The following is a 14,018-nucleotide window of genomic DNA, read 5'->3' on the forward strand; positions in this document are numbered from 1 at the left end:
TGCTGTAAAGTTGCCTCAACTCAAGGAGGCAAGAGGAAATGTGAAGTGCCACCACACCTATAGCAGTAGGGCACCATGTTAGCAATCTCTTATATTCCACTTCCAGGTGGCAGTATGCCTTTGTGGAGCAGGGTCATGGGCTGTTCTCACTTCAGTGTGATACTAAGTGTAATGAACTGGTAGTTAACAGCAGTAATAACTGCTTCTTTTATAAGAAAGCCAGGGGAAAAGAGGTCCATTTTTAAAACCAGAGAATCTGCAATTGTTAGAGAAGTTGAGGAAGGATTATCCACAACTGAAAAGTTTAAGTTATTTTTATGCTGTAACTTCAAAGACATTTCATATGCAAATAGAAGTGTATGTGTTGATAAAAGTTTCATTGCTGTGCAAGAAGAAACTAAAGATGAAATAAAGATTGCACAAAACTAGCTAAGTCAGTAACACGTCAGTGGATAGAGTAGCAATGAATTTTGCCTGTCTACTGGGTTTCAAACTTGAAATTAGTCTGCCTTATATCTACCAAGATATTTTGTTGAGCTGCTGTTTATCAAAATGTAATCTCTGGCATTGTTCTGCTGTAGATTCTGACACAAACCAATCTGTTCTGTCAGTTTTTCCCAATCTTCCAGAACAGTAGGAGACTATTGCAATATTAAAACTAAGATATTATACTCTTGCTTTGAAGTTGGTATGTTTAATTATTGGTTTCTCCAGCTGTTTTACTATTGCTGTATAATACTTCATCATAACTAAAGTACAGAGCAGGCCATTGTACTGCTTATGCATGCTTACAGCAGCTATGGACTTGAAAAGGAGGCCCTCCTAATATTATTTGGGAGTCCACATCATTCTCATATTTGGCTCTCGATTCCAGGAACAACTTACTACAACTTACTCTGTCTAAAAATTGTGACTTCAGATTGTACGCATTGGTTTGAACAGCTCTGGTTAGTGACAGCTACAGCAGGGCAGGAACTCCTGAAAAATGCTGACAGCTCACAAATGAGGTAATGGTACATGGAATAGAAGTGAAAGACGACGACAAACAGTCTGTCTAATGTTTGGTTTCTCCAGGGAGGAAGGTATGAAATATGGTGCTTTTATAATATTATCTACTTAAATTCCCCCCCAGAATTGTGAGAATTATACACCATTCACAGCAAGGAGTACTCAACTCACCCACCGGTTTTACAAAAGCAGAACAGGCCTTTCTGGTGTAATTTAATGCCATCTCTACCCAACACTGCTACAGAAAAAAAGTCAGTTCATACAATGACATTAAGCATAATGTTTCTTCAGAATCGTCAAGTTATTCGCCTACTTCCAGCCTAATTTAATAAGAAAGCTATTCAACTCTTTGTTCTAGGAGTCTCTTGCTGTTCTCTAGTCATTTTAAAATCACTGTACTTTTACGGAGCTGTGAAATGAAACTTCCACTTTTTATGGACTTGATTTTGACAGCGCATGATCTTTTAACACTTTCCAGGCATCTAGAAAATGTTAAAAAGATAAACCACTCTGGTACATTAATGATTCAAAAAAGATAAATTTATAATGAAATCACTCTGTACATGTAACTATTTTATTTGGCATTTTTGTATTTAAATGGCTGTATTTATTTTCATGTCATGACAATTTATATATAACGTGCCATAATTGTACAGATAGCATGTTTTATGAGTATGGTTTCTAAATGGAAAATAACTTAATGTTTATATTCAATAAAATTATAGACTGCGTAACACAATATCTTAATTAAAACTACTTTTGAAATTGCTACCTGTTGTACATTACGCTGGTATTCATTTTTCCAAGCTGAACGCTTGAATGAGATTCTCAATAGCAGTTTCAATCCCAAACAAAAGCAGCATGCTTCGGAAGCAGGTAGGTGCATTGTCAATAGCTGCTTTCTTCTGCTCACCAACTACAAGAAAAATGCAAAAAATTAACATTATTTTCACACAGATTTGCTGTTTCTCACAACAGCTGTCAGCCTTGCATTTCAGGGTAGGACAGATTGCCTGCTGCCTGAAACAAGATATATTTGTTTTTGCAATTGCTTTTAAATAAAACATGTTAGATGTGAAGCTCAGCAGCTTGCTAGATTTCTGTTTGTTTGCATAGCTGGGCTCTGCAAGATGCTTTTCCATTTTATTTAAGGACATGCTGGGCAAAGAAAGAGGGGGGGGGGGTGGCATTCTACTTAAAAGCTCAGAAATGGCCTCTGTAAGGAGTGGTGTTACCTTGCTCTGGTACTTTGGGCAGGAGGTCCAGGACAGGTGTAGTTGTCCCTTCTTCATTGATATGCATCTTCCAAACAATCATTAATTCAAACCTGCACACAGCCAGAGGAAAATTAGATGCTAACCAGGCAACCAGTTTCATTTCTTCAAAGCAGAAAGTATTCAAGAGCACAAAGCTCACAGCACGTGATGCAACTCTCAGATCTTTGTATTTGGGACATCAGAAATACTTCCATCTTTAAACCAAGGAAAACCAATAATTGGCTGATGAGATGTTACTCATTTCCAGGTACATACAAATTCCCAGCCTCACAAGATTTTCTTCCCCACCTCTCCCCCGGTCTTGTATTTGTCTCATAAATTCTAAGTTCCTGTAGCAAGTGGTAAAAAGATTGTGCTGTGCAGAGTGAAGAGAGGTTTCTCTGCAACTTCAGGTCAGGTATTGTTTTATTGTTTTCATGCTGTATCTAAAACAACTTCACAAGCATTTCTGTAAATAGCATGATGTTCTGGGCTGGGGATGAGATCCACCCTTACAGAGGTTTTGGTCTTTTTAGGATCACGCACAGCAATAAATGCAGCCATGCTCAGGAAGCCCAAACAAACAGCAGAGGAAGGGCAAGATGAAATAAATCTCTTTGAACTTGACATATTTTCTGATGTGTGGGAGGGAAAACGTGTCTCACATTACTAAGCTCGGAATTTAGATCATTCATTATAAAATGAGCTTCCAAAACATGATTTTTTTCTTAAAATGCAGCAGCAAGTACTCAAGGTGGCCTTGCAGCTGGCTTACCCACCAGGACCACACAGAACAGCATCACAGTGTGCCATGATAACACTGAACTGTAACAGGCATCGCCTCATTTCTGTGTTTAGAGAAGTTATTGCAAAGAGTGAGTTAATATTGAAGCAGGACTATTGGAAATCATTACTGTGCATAAATCACCCCACTGTGTAAGTAAAATCTGTCCCTTTTGCTTAAAAACAATGCAAATAAAATCCCACTTATTGCCTTACCCGGGAAGCTGGGAGTTCCTTAGAATTATGTGATCTCCCTCCTGTCCTTCTGGAAGGATTACGATGTTGGGATATTTGGCCTGTAAATAAACACATTCAAACAGGCATAAATTTGGTGACAGAGAAGTAGACAAGAAGGCTTCCAGAGAGATCTGTCCAGCTGCAATCTGCTGCTACTTGATATACTTACATTTTTTAACAGCAATCACAAACACCATCAGAATTTTCAACAATTATTTAAGTATGATTTGTGGGACATTTAATTTGGTCACCTCAGAGGAAAGAAAACAGGCCTGTGCTCCTTCATAAAGGTCGGGGAAGTTCTCATGCAAGAGGTACAGAAGTGTGAAAACATAGTTAGCTAGGTTCTGTTAATTCTCCTTAGTAATGCATTATAATACATCCTCATTCCACACACACACACAAAAAAAAAAAAAAAAAATCACAACCCAAATCTCTGTGAGTTAACTTTGCTTTGACACAATTGATATTCCTTTAGAGGAACAGGATCAGCAATCTCCATGTAGTGCTCTGAAAGCTTAACATAGCAAAGGCCATGAGACCTCAAAGTAACTGCTTTTCCAAATATAGTGGGCCAGTGGAAAACGATAAAACACGAATGACTGCTGCTGAACATCCAATGACTGCTGCTGAACATCCAATGACTGCTGCTGAACATCCATTCTGGTGGGAAATGGAGCTGCTTACGATTTCTTCAGTGTTCTAAGAGTCATCAGTGAGCAGTCGTCCCATCATTTTGTTACGGCTCTCAATAATTTTGTCTTCAATAATATTTTGAATTACCATGAATGTAACTTTTGCTGAAAGTATTCTTAAAGCACGTAAGAGAAGCAGACTAGCAGCTATGTGTGCGTTGTTTGGGTGTTGTGCAGGAAGAGGAGTTTAGTCAAAGAGCAAGAGGAGGTCCGTATGCTTCCAAACACTGAGGAGGAACACTTATGACTGCATCCTGCAGGGACATGCTATTGCAAAGGAAAAGAACCCAGACACAGCTTGGTATCTTGGAGACTTCAGCACGCTTACTTGCTTGGACTGCCTTATGTCCTTTTCACCAACCTGTGTTCCAAACACTGCAGTTCATATGAAGTGTGAACAGACTGCCAGCCTAAGTCATTCTGCAGAGCTCACAGGGCAAGTGTTATGTCTTAGGAAAAGGAGCAGGAGAGCTCATCTCTGAAAGGCACTGGAGAGAATGAGTGGTTTTATAGGATTATGCCTCATCTGGCAGACTGAAATTGCTACCAGATGTGACCCTGCTCTGGTTTAGGAATTTATGACAAACTGAAGGGGGTTTGTGCAGAATGCCAGATGACATAAAACACATGGAATTTGCCAAGTTTTTAGAGTATCCAGTGCTGTATTCATAATGTGGATAAAGGCCACAGTCTGGAAACAAAGATGTACAAAGGGAAACAAAGTACATAGTAGCTATAGTACAAAAACGTGCCTGCTCTAAGGACACGAGCCTAGCAGCACAGCGATATCTTCAGCTTTACTGTCTGTGGAATTGGGCTCCTCTGATGCCAGAAGTTTTTCAGGCTTTCTTTCTGAATAAAGAATACTGAGGAAGTGGTTGTACCCATTGCTATTTGTGAATAAGTACCTCTGTAGCTGCCATAATTGATCCTTTTACTTCTAGCTAGTGGCTGGTATCCTATATCATCACAAAAATCATAAAATTGTCCTGTCATAACAGACCCTGCTCAAGAGTCTGTCCCTTCTTACAGCCCCTTTGGATACTGAAGTGTCTCCCTGCAGCCTTCCCTTTTCCATGCTGCACAGCCCCTGCTCTCAGCCCGTCCTCACAGGGAGGTGCTCCATCCCCGGGGTACTGGTGTGGCCCTCTGGACCAGTCCAACAGCTCCACAACTCCCCTGTGCTGAGGACTCCCCATCTGGACACAACACTCCAGGTGGTGTCACAGCACAGAAAGCAGAGCACAAAGCAGATAGTTTTCTGTTGTGTAACAGCTTCCTGGTACATGGGAAAGACTGCTTTGGTGAGTTTTGCACACAGGAAGCAGTTATTCTGTGCCTTAATAAATGCAAGAGCTTTGGCAATCTGTCTGAATGCTGTGAGAATCTGATCTTGTGTGAAGCTCACAGGATTCAGGATAAGATCCAGCTCCTTAGCAGGAAAGATCATATTTTAGCAATCCACCAAACAGAAAAAAAAGCCAGATAGAAACATCCACTTCTCTTTTTTTCAGTTGTGTTACATTCTCAACCTGAAGTGACAGCAGGCTTTGGAGCAGCGCTTGGCAATACCTCGCCAGGTGCTGTGCAAGGCAGGGTTCCTCTGCTGGGATGGCTGCTCAGGATGACAACAGGCAGCAGTGGGATCTTGAACTGCTCAAATGAAGTGAGCAGTGTTAAACACTGGGGGCATAGGAGACAGGAAACAGCAACACCATCTACCTTTCATAGGCCACATATAAAATGTAGTGCACAGGTAGAACATGGGCACCTGACACATAAGAGGAATCATTAGGCATGTAGCGTGAAAAAGCGGCAACAGCCCTGATGTCACTACAGTTCAGAACACACTTGGTAGGTTCTGGATTATCAGAACATGTTCCCTGCTGTGCAGCTGCCTCTCTTCCAGGCATTCCCCTGGGGACAAGAGGCAAGCAGTGACCAGCACAGCAGAATAACCCCATCTGCTCACAGGTCTCCTGGGAACGTCACCCCTACAAACCCCATTCAGCTGGAGATGTCACTTCAAGTACTGCGATACCAGATGGAAAAGATCAGCTACGACTGCATTAACCAAAACCTGTCTTCAATCAAGAAGCATCTTTCCTCAGATGACTTTTAAATGTCAGTTCACGATCAAAAATTAAAAGCCCGTGCTATTATTACTTCTGGGCAGAAATGGTTTTCCCAGACCCTTCAGGATTCCAAGCAGGGAATCCTATGGGAACTCTGTGCCTAAAACAGAAACAGCCTCCAATCCTGAAGGCACAGCCGTTACGACTGAGTGCACCAACTCCCCTTTCTCACAAGAAAGATGCTGCATGCACACACTCACGCAGAGCCAGCTGGGCAAGTAAACTTGTAATCTGTATTCTTAAAATACTTTACTCTTAAACTGCTGAAAACTGCATTGAAAACTCTAAGAAAACTATTGCAATGTGTTTAGCTTACGAGGCCTGGCTAGGAATGCACAGCAGATCTGGCAGGGCAGCAGCTATCTCAAAGCAGGCAAATTTCCTTCTAGACCACTGACAAAGAAAATGCCCTACTCTGCTCGTAGATTGAATGCTTCACACTTACTATTCACTTTAAATTCTGTAGGAAGTACTATATACAAAGACTTCTAAGTAAGTCATGCTACTGAGCACGGTGATTTAAATTAGAGAAAAGAATGGCAATTTTTTTTAAGGAGCTAAATGGTGTGTTTAAGTAATTTTCAGTTAAAACACAGAACTAGAGAAATGGTTAGCATGTCAGAGATCGATTTTCATCCCATACTTAGCAAGATTGCAGCATATTTTTGGATAAGCTTAAATACCAATTTGTAGTAATCAGAATATGTAGTAAATTACAGCTATGGAAATGAGTTATTACCACTGCTTGAGAAAAACTTGGGCAAAATCTGTTTTTTGAAACAATAAGAATGAAATGGTAGAATTCTGAAAGGGAAAGTGCTGAAGTCAAGGCCCAAAGTACAAAGAGTTGGGAGTTGAAAGCATAACATCTTAAGAGTTGTGACACAGCGTTTCATTTTGTGCAATTAGGGGAACTGAAACCAAGAAAAGACAACACGCTCTCCTCCTACAACCAAATTATGCTGCAAATGAACAGTTTGCAAATTGCAAATGGATTGGTGAAACTTCACCACTTGCCATTACTTCTCAGGATAAACACAGCTGCCACCTAACTAACCATTCTCCTTGAGTAAAACAGCCCTGCTGGGGCCTGTGAGTGACACAGAACCTCCAGCGTGCTCAGAACCAAGGCACAACTGCACAGAAACGTGCACAGAAGTTCTGTGTAACCATCACATTATCCACGGCACAGCAACCCGTTTGCCTTCTGTCAGACTAAAGACTCAAGCCAGACAAAAGTGATACCACTAACACGCATGTTTCCTTTATAGCAGAGGAAAGCAGGGAAAGGGCAATCTAGGGGGAAGGTTAGAACAGCATTATGAATTGCACTGTTGACAGGGAAAACCTTTGCAGAAGTTTACCAAGATGTTCTGCTGTACAGACATGTACAGCATGAAAACTGCTCTGTGTCCGGTAATTTCAGAGCTGTATTTTTCCAGCAGGCCAGAGCTGCAGATCCCTTGGCTAAGGCTCACTGGCTGAGCACACAGCAACCTGATGAGGTTAGGTCAGTGCTCCAGAATAGTGCCTAACACCCTGGGCCTGGGAGGTCTCACTCAGCAGCAGCCCTCAGCCTGTGTAGCGACAGCAAATGGACAAGGAAGTCTCTTTGCTTTGTTTTTATCCTTGAGTTGATTACAGCTTCACTTGTTGGCCGCCACTCTATTTCCGTTGCCATTTATTTTCCTTCTGCACATTTCCATAACATTATTTTTCATACTCGATTCAACCATGATTTCTGCAGTCAATGACTCAGTTTGTCACCGTTCTCCTCAAATAAAAAGCAGTTTCCCTTCCAATAATTTTACCATTCCTGTCTAATTTTACACACATTTCTGTGCTGCTGTTAGCCAAAAGTCTGAATAACTGAAGTCAGCTGAATTCTTCTCCTTATTGCCTGCCCAAGGACCACAGAGGCTGGTACACGTATAACACAAACTTACTGCTGGTATGCATATGTATGTACACATCAGAAAGGCACCCAGACATGTAACATAGCCACAATGTTTTTGTGCCAGCTGATCCAAGGTTAAAGCAACGCAGCACCTTCTGCTTGGTAAAACAAGGTATGTGGTGCACATAACAAGCAGCAGCTGTCAATTAGTCATCATTTATTACACTGTATTTTGAACCCCCCACTCCACTGCTGTGGTTAAGTACAACTCAGTGCTTTTTGATGATTAACTCAATATGAGGCACAGTACAAGAGGCAGCAGATGTGTCTAAATTAGTAAAAGAATTAATAAGTCAAAGACATTATAGAGACCAAAAAGGTTGTGAGAAAGGAGCAATGATGCCGTATTACAAAGCAGTGTCGAGAACAAGCCTGGGAAGAAATAACTGTGGGTCAGTTTTTCAATAATCCAAAAGATGCAGATCAGAAGAAAGGCATTTATGGGAGAAAAGTTAAGCTATGTTTATGTCTTCTTCCTGTATAATGAAAGCAGGTTACGCTATGGATCTTAAATATTTTTCTTTGTGGAAGATGCTGCAGGGTTCCCTGTAAGCCTTTTGATGCCTTAATGCACGGATAACACAGCTTAGATCCGACATGCCACAGAGATGCTGATTATTGAGTGTGGCCCAACTTGCTCTTGTGCAGTTTACATTATCAAGCTAGTCCAGACAGCACATTCTAAACATTGCCTAAATAAAAACATCTGAATTTAGTTAATGTCTTGGCTCTAAAGCTCTGTGAGCTTTTCTCCAAGAACCCTGATGCTTTAAAAAAAAAAATAAATGATCATGGGACATAACCAAAAGCATCCAGTTCATCTCAATAAGCACAGCATTAGGCATCGACTGCCTTCACAGCTTGACTAAAGAAAGTTTCCAGACAAGGTATTCAGTTTCTGCTTGGTATTTACTGTTGCAGTTCTTTCATTTTGACTTCATTAAGGACAAGAGCCTGCCTTCAACTACTGGTAATTGATGAACTCCACTTTTGCTATTGAAAGAACAGTTGCACATTGGTACAGTAACTGGAGTTCTTTAAAGATACGTTCTTCTAATGTAAACACATCTGAGATAAGAGGGTTTTTATTTCATTAGCCAATACATACAACATACTCAAATAAATATTACCAGTTGCTCTGTGGCACTACCACTTCCATCCCTCCGAGTTGCCTTTGTGATACAGATTATGCAGAGAGAAGCCAAAAGCAAAAAGGATGGCACACGCAAGAGGACTTAAATTAGAAGTTTCTTAGAATTAAATATTCTAATAAACTTCAGTTATCATTAGTCCTTAATACTGACTGCCAACTGATTGCCCAATGATTGGAGAGGTATTAGATGTCCTGATGAAATAGAACTCAGAGAAGAGTCTTTCTGAAAGAGCCCTAATGGCTGTTCACTGCTTTGTGAGCAAATGTTTCTCTCAACAAGTACAAATGTTTATGTCCTATTTGAAACACCTAAAATACAACTTTTCATTTCTCTGAGAGGGATATAAACTGTTTAAGAGGTCAACCTCTCATCACTTATGGCAAACCTTCCAATAACAGAGAGGATCTGGGTTAATTAGAAGCTATCTCCATTTTTTAAGATACCTTATGCACTAGCTGTATTGTAGCCTCTTCTGGGCAACAGCATTGAAGGTGAATCTGTATTTCCACAAATACAGATGAGAACTTCTTGTGTGATAGGTACTGGAATCAAAACATGCTCATTTTTCAGTTCCACACAGATGATATCCATGTTCACAGCACTCCCTAATGTATGCAGTACAATAGCCCTCATTTGTCTAGCTGTAAGGACCAGATCAGTGCTTAAACATACAGATATGTAGGACAAATCATATAACACTTCATACACTGAATTCTTTTCTCCTATGTCCAAACATGTGCTTTGCACAGCTGGATTTAAAAAGTCCAACACCTCAGTTTACCAAATACATTCTTAGCATAACCAAGAGTGAAATATACTCTAGAAGATACAAGCAGCTACAGGAGGAGATTTTTGGTACTCAAAAGCATTCAACATTTTGACAATTACTGTACACGTAAAGGTATAATGCAACCAACTCATTAATAACAGACCAGTCAAAAAATGATTAACTCATCAAAATTGGAGCTACAAAACACATCATAGGGAAAGAGGCAAAAAGCCAGAAAGCATAATGAGGAGCTATCATTCCATCAGAACACTAACACTATTTACTCAGCAACTCCGTAGGACTCCACAGGCTAAACCTCTCAGAGCAAGGATGATTTGAAGTTAAATATTTTCTATTGTCAACTACAGAAGAATTTTTGGGGCAGCGATGCTAATTCCTTAGCACAACCACTACAAGAAAGCACTTGCAGTTGCCAGGCAAAACTGTACTTATAACACACCTTATTTGGTTTTTCAGTGCCAAAGCTGCAGTCAGCAGGAATGCCCTTTGATGTGTGTGTGTAAATATTTGCACTATTGCTAGGCACTGCTGCAGAACAAAGCAGAGATGGTAACACCGGTACGAGCTGCCGTGTAACTCATCCACTGTCAGTGCAGCTCTGAGGCAATTCTGTGTGAATATAAACGGCTGGCATTGCAGAAATATTTCAATCAACTGTCAGCAACAATAAATTTTGTTCTTGTAGAAGGCTACGCTGCTCATACTGTCTCTTTGTTCCTGTCCACTGTGTTTGAGGAAGCACAAGCAGCTTCTGTTCCCTGTGTGCATTCATCCCAAATTCCTTGGCCAATGTCACGCTGCACAGAAGGGGGATGCTGTTAATGCACAGCATGCAGCAGTGCACTGCTTGGAGTCAACTAATGCACGTCCAGCAATTCTGTAATCATTTGAAGTTTCCACAAAAAGTGAGATACACAGAACATATTGGGGCTTTATGGCAGATAGAGGCATTAAATTAGTATGAGAAGTACCAGTTCTTTGAAGCAGAGGAACACTTAACTCTATTTATGATTATTTTCAACCCATAAGATGAAAGCACAATTATAATCATTTCACTTTACAGACTGGAAGGCAGGGAGACAGAAAAAACATTTGAGTTTATTTCAATCCCAGGTTTTCTCTTGGCTGCTCTAGTTCCCACACAGAGGGAGCCCTGCTCATCTTCCCTCACTGAAATAAGAATAAAATACAGACAAACCTGCTAAAGATTTTAGTTGGTTTAGCATTATCTTTAAATATACAATACTCAGGTTTAGAGGAATCTGTCAGACACAATGCCTTTAGAAATTTTCAGTAAGAGCTTGACAGAACAAATGAAAAAAATAAAAACTCTCTAACCTAACAACTCTCTAACCTTCTGAAGGGATGGTTTAAAGAAAACTTCTGATCTTTAAATGGTGGCACTGTTCAAAGAACTGCTAGGCTAAAATATGGCTTGCTTTAATCAAAGCTGGTTAATGCTTATTAGTTAAAAATAACCTTAGCACTACTGCAAATTACTTCAAGTTAGCTTTAGAGAACTCAATCTTTCTAAATCCACTCTTGAAAGGAAAAGGAGCAATTAAAGCATTCCAGCCACCTGGGCAGTTAAACTCACATGGGTTACCTTCAACCTGTGCTTATTACCAGGCTGAAACTACCACAGCACTGCAAACTCTTTTGGCTCCTATGCTCGTCATATTTGGATCGCTGTGCCTTATTAATATTACAAGTAATAACATGCCAAGGCAGGATAAGTTCACTTTGACCTGCTGTGTGGAACACATCGCCATGTTTTTCAAGAGTCTTCACAGAAGCTGAGGAAAACATCAGTTAAACAGCCCCACACAAGAATAAAGTTTTACTGATATGTATTTGACTTGAAACCAAATTAAGTGAGCCAGCCTCCAACATTGCTATGCAATTCATCAGTTTTGAAAGAGTAAAAAGAAATATTGCTTTTCATCCCATAATAATCACATCGATCGGAACTGAGAGGTTGTGGCTAGGTTGAATGCAAACAGGAAAACTGAAATCTCTCAAGTCAGTCACAGCTCACAATGTGCATTCAGTGGCAGCAGCCTGATGTCACCTGGGGCCCGTAGCAGAGGATGCTGCATTCAAGGAAAGAAGTGAAGGTAAAGATAATAAAATAAAACTACTGATTCATTAGAAGCTCCTTAAGAGCATCTAGGATCTTTCAAACCATGGGAGAAGACATCTTATTTCTTGGTGAGGGTCAAATTAGCTTGTTTCAGCTGGTGGAACAGATAATTCTCTGTCAGGTTATTTCTGTTTTTCTGTTTCTGTTTTGAAATACAGTTTCATAAGACAAGTATCCTGGGCCACTTAAGCTGGGCCTGTCCTTCCTGCCCCCATTTTCTTTCCAGCAGCTACCGACAGCCCACATCTGCCAGCAGAGTTGCTTGGGCAGCTGCAGTGTATCCGATCAGAAAGGAGAAGGCATGGAAAAAAAGGATTGTTTCCTCGTTCTGACTAATGGCCCAGCCACAAAATCAGTAGCAGCAAAACAATCTGCAGACAGTGCATCACAGCACTCAAGCAAGAATGAATAACGTTGCCACCAAAGATTTCATCTCCTGACACTATTTTCAGGCAAACAGCTGTTGTGAAGTGAGCAAGCGGGATAAAAGAACAGTTGGAGAGCTGCAGGAGCATTGGAACTGGCTAGAGGCAAGTACTAGGAGGTCAAAAACCATACAGCTTTTGTACCAAACTGCTTCCTAACCCATGACACCAAAAAAAATAAAGCACCTTGATGAAGGAAGAGCCTGGTATCTATGGGAGTTAAGTGACAAGTTTTTGGCTAAAACTTTAATAAAACTTCTGAGGCTCCTGCTATTGCAATAAACAGTATCTCAGTTCTGAAGTTGTTGGCTGATGAGGTTGCCATTTTCCAAAAGAGGAAATCACTGGTTTTGAAGCAAAAAGCCCTGAGCTGGGCAAGCACTGACCCAGAGGCTACAGCGAGGCCTGCAGCCTCTGCAGAGGGGATGCATTGCCATAAGTGATTGTCTGTTGCAGGGAGAGCATCCCCTCAGCCACAAGCTTCTGCCCCTTACCTTATGTCATGAAGACATTTCAGAGACAGATTCAGCAAGTATCTCAAAAATAACTGCTTCAGTCTTCCAGACAACAAAGTCACTAGACTTCCAGATAACAAAGGAAAGAGAATGCAAAGAGTATGTGAAAAAGAGTGGGCAGAAATTACAGTAAAACAGGTGAACTGGAAAAGTCTGTCTGAGCTTTGAAAAAGTTCCAACACTGAAGTTCTGCTTCAACGAGGCAAGTTGCTACACAACACAAATGCATTCCTCCACAACAGCATATCCTGTAGAAATTATAGATTTTTGTTTGTTTTTAGCAATCCCTTGACCAACCAGTTCTGTAAGAGAAGATGAGGGGGAACACGAGGAGTTCCAGGAAATAGCAGCTCCCAGTCTGCACAAACGGGGCCATGACTGCTGCTCACATCATAAAGCAAACACAAGTCATTACTTCACAAGGTGTTTTCAGCTTACTCTCAATCCTGAATTATGCTTGCCGTGAAATTACATATCTCCAGAAATGACAATCATTAAGAATACCAATGCTATATTAAAAATCAATTTAAAAAATTAGCTCTTCACACACACATAAACATATATGCTTTCCATTCTTCCCCTCGAACTCTCACTGGTAGCTCACAACAGAATTACTGTACAAGTAATTTTTGCCATTTTCCGCTAATTAACCCAAACAAATCACTTGGTTCCACTACTTGTAATGGGGAAAACATGAATCAGCAGGCAATGACAACTACTTTTAAGATTTAAAAGGAAACCGCAAGCAAACTTCATTATTTTCCTCGGTGTTTTCTCGTTCCAGCTGCCAATAAACCCTTCATTTTAACTACAAAGCTTCAAAATACTTGTCTCCTCAGCTTACCTCTCCTTCCTGAGACAGTCACGCAGTGGTGAGGCATCCTGTTATTATTTTCTAGTTAATATTCAACCCAACAGAT

General features: G+C 40.6%; 1 protein-coding gene across 1 annotated transcript in view; it reads right to left on the reverse strand.

The window, feature by feature from the left end:
- The window catches only part of CENPP (centromere protein P), a 128,261-nt gene that overhangs the window by 7,110 nt on the left and 107,133 nt on the right, over positions 1-14,018 (reverse strand). The window contains exons 7-9 of the mRNA XM_031609330.2: positions 3,264-3,343; positions 2,244-2,335; positions 1,781-1,924 (exon numbers count right to left, since the gene is read on the reverse strand). Of these exons, the coding sequence (XP_031465190.2) occupies positions 1,803-1,924; positions 2,244-2,335; positions 3,264-3,343 (294 nt within the window). The 3' untranslated portion in view covers positions 1,781-1,802. The remainder of the gene's footprint in view (positions 1-1,780; positions 1,925-2,243; positions 2,336-3,263; positions 3,344-14,018) is intronic.

Source organism: Phasianus colchicus, chromosome 11 (genome assembly GCF_987193195.1).
Source record: "Phasianus colchicus chromosome 11, bPhaCol1.hap1.1, whole genome shotgun sequence".
Lineage (NCBI taxonomy): Eukaryota > Metazoa > Chordata > Aves > Galliformes > Phasianidae > Phasianus > Phasianus colchicus.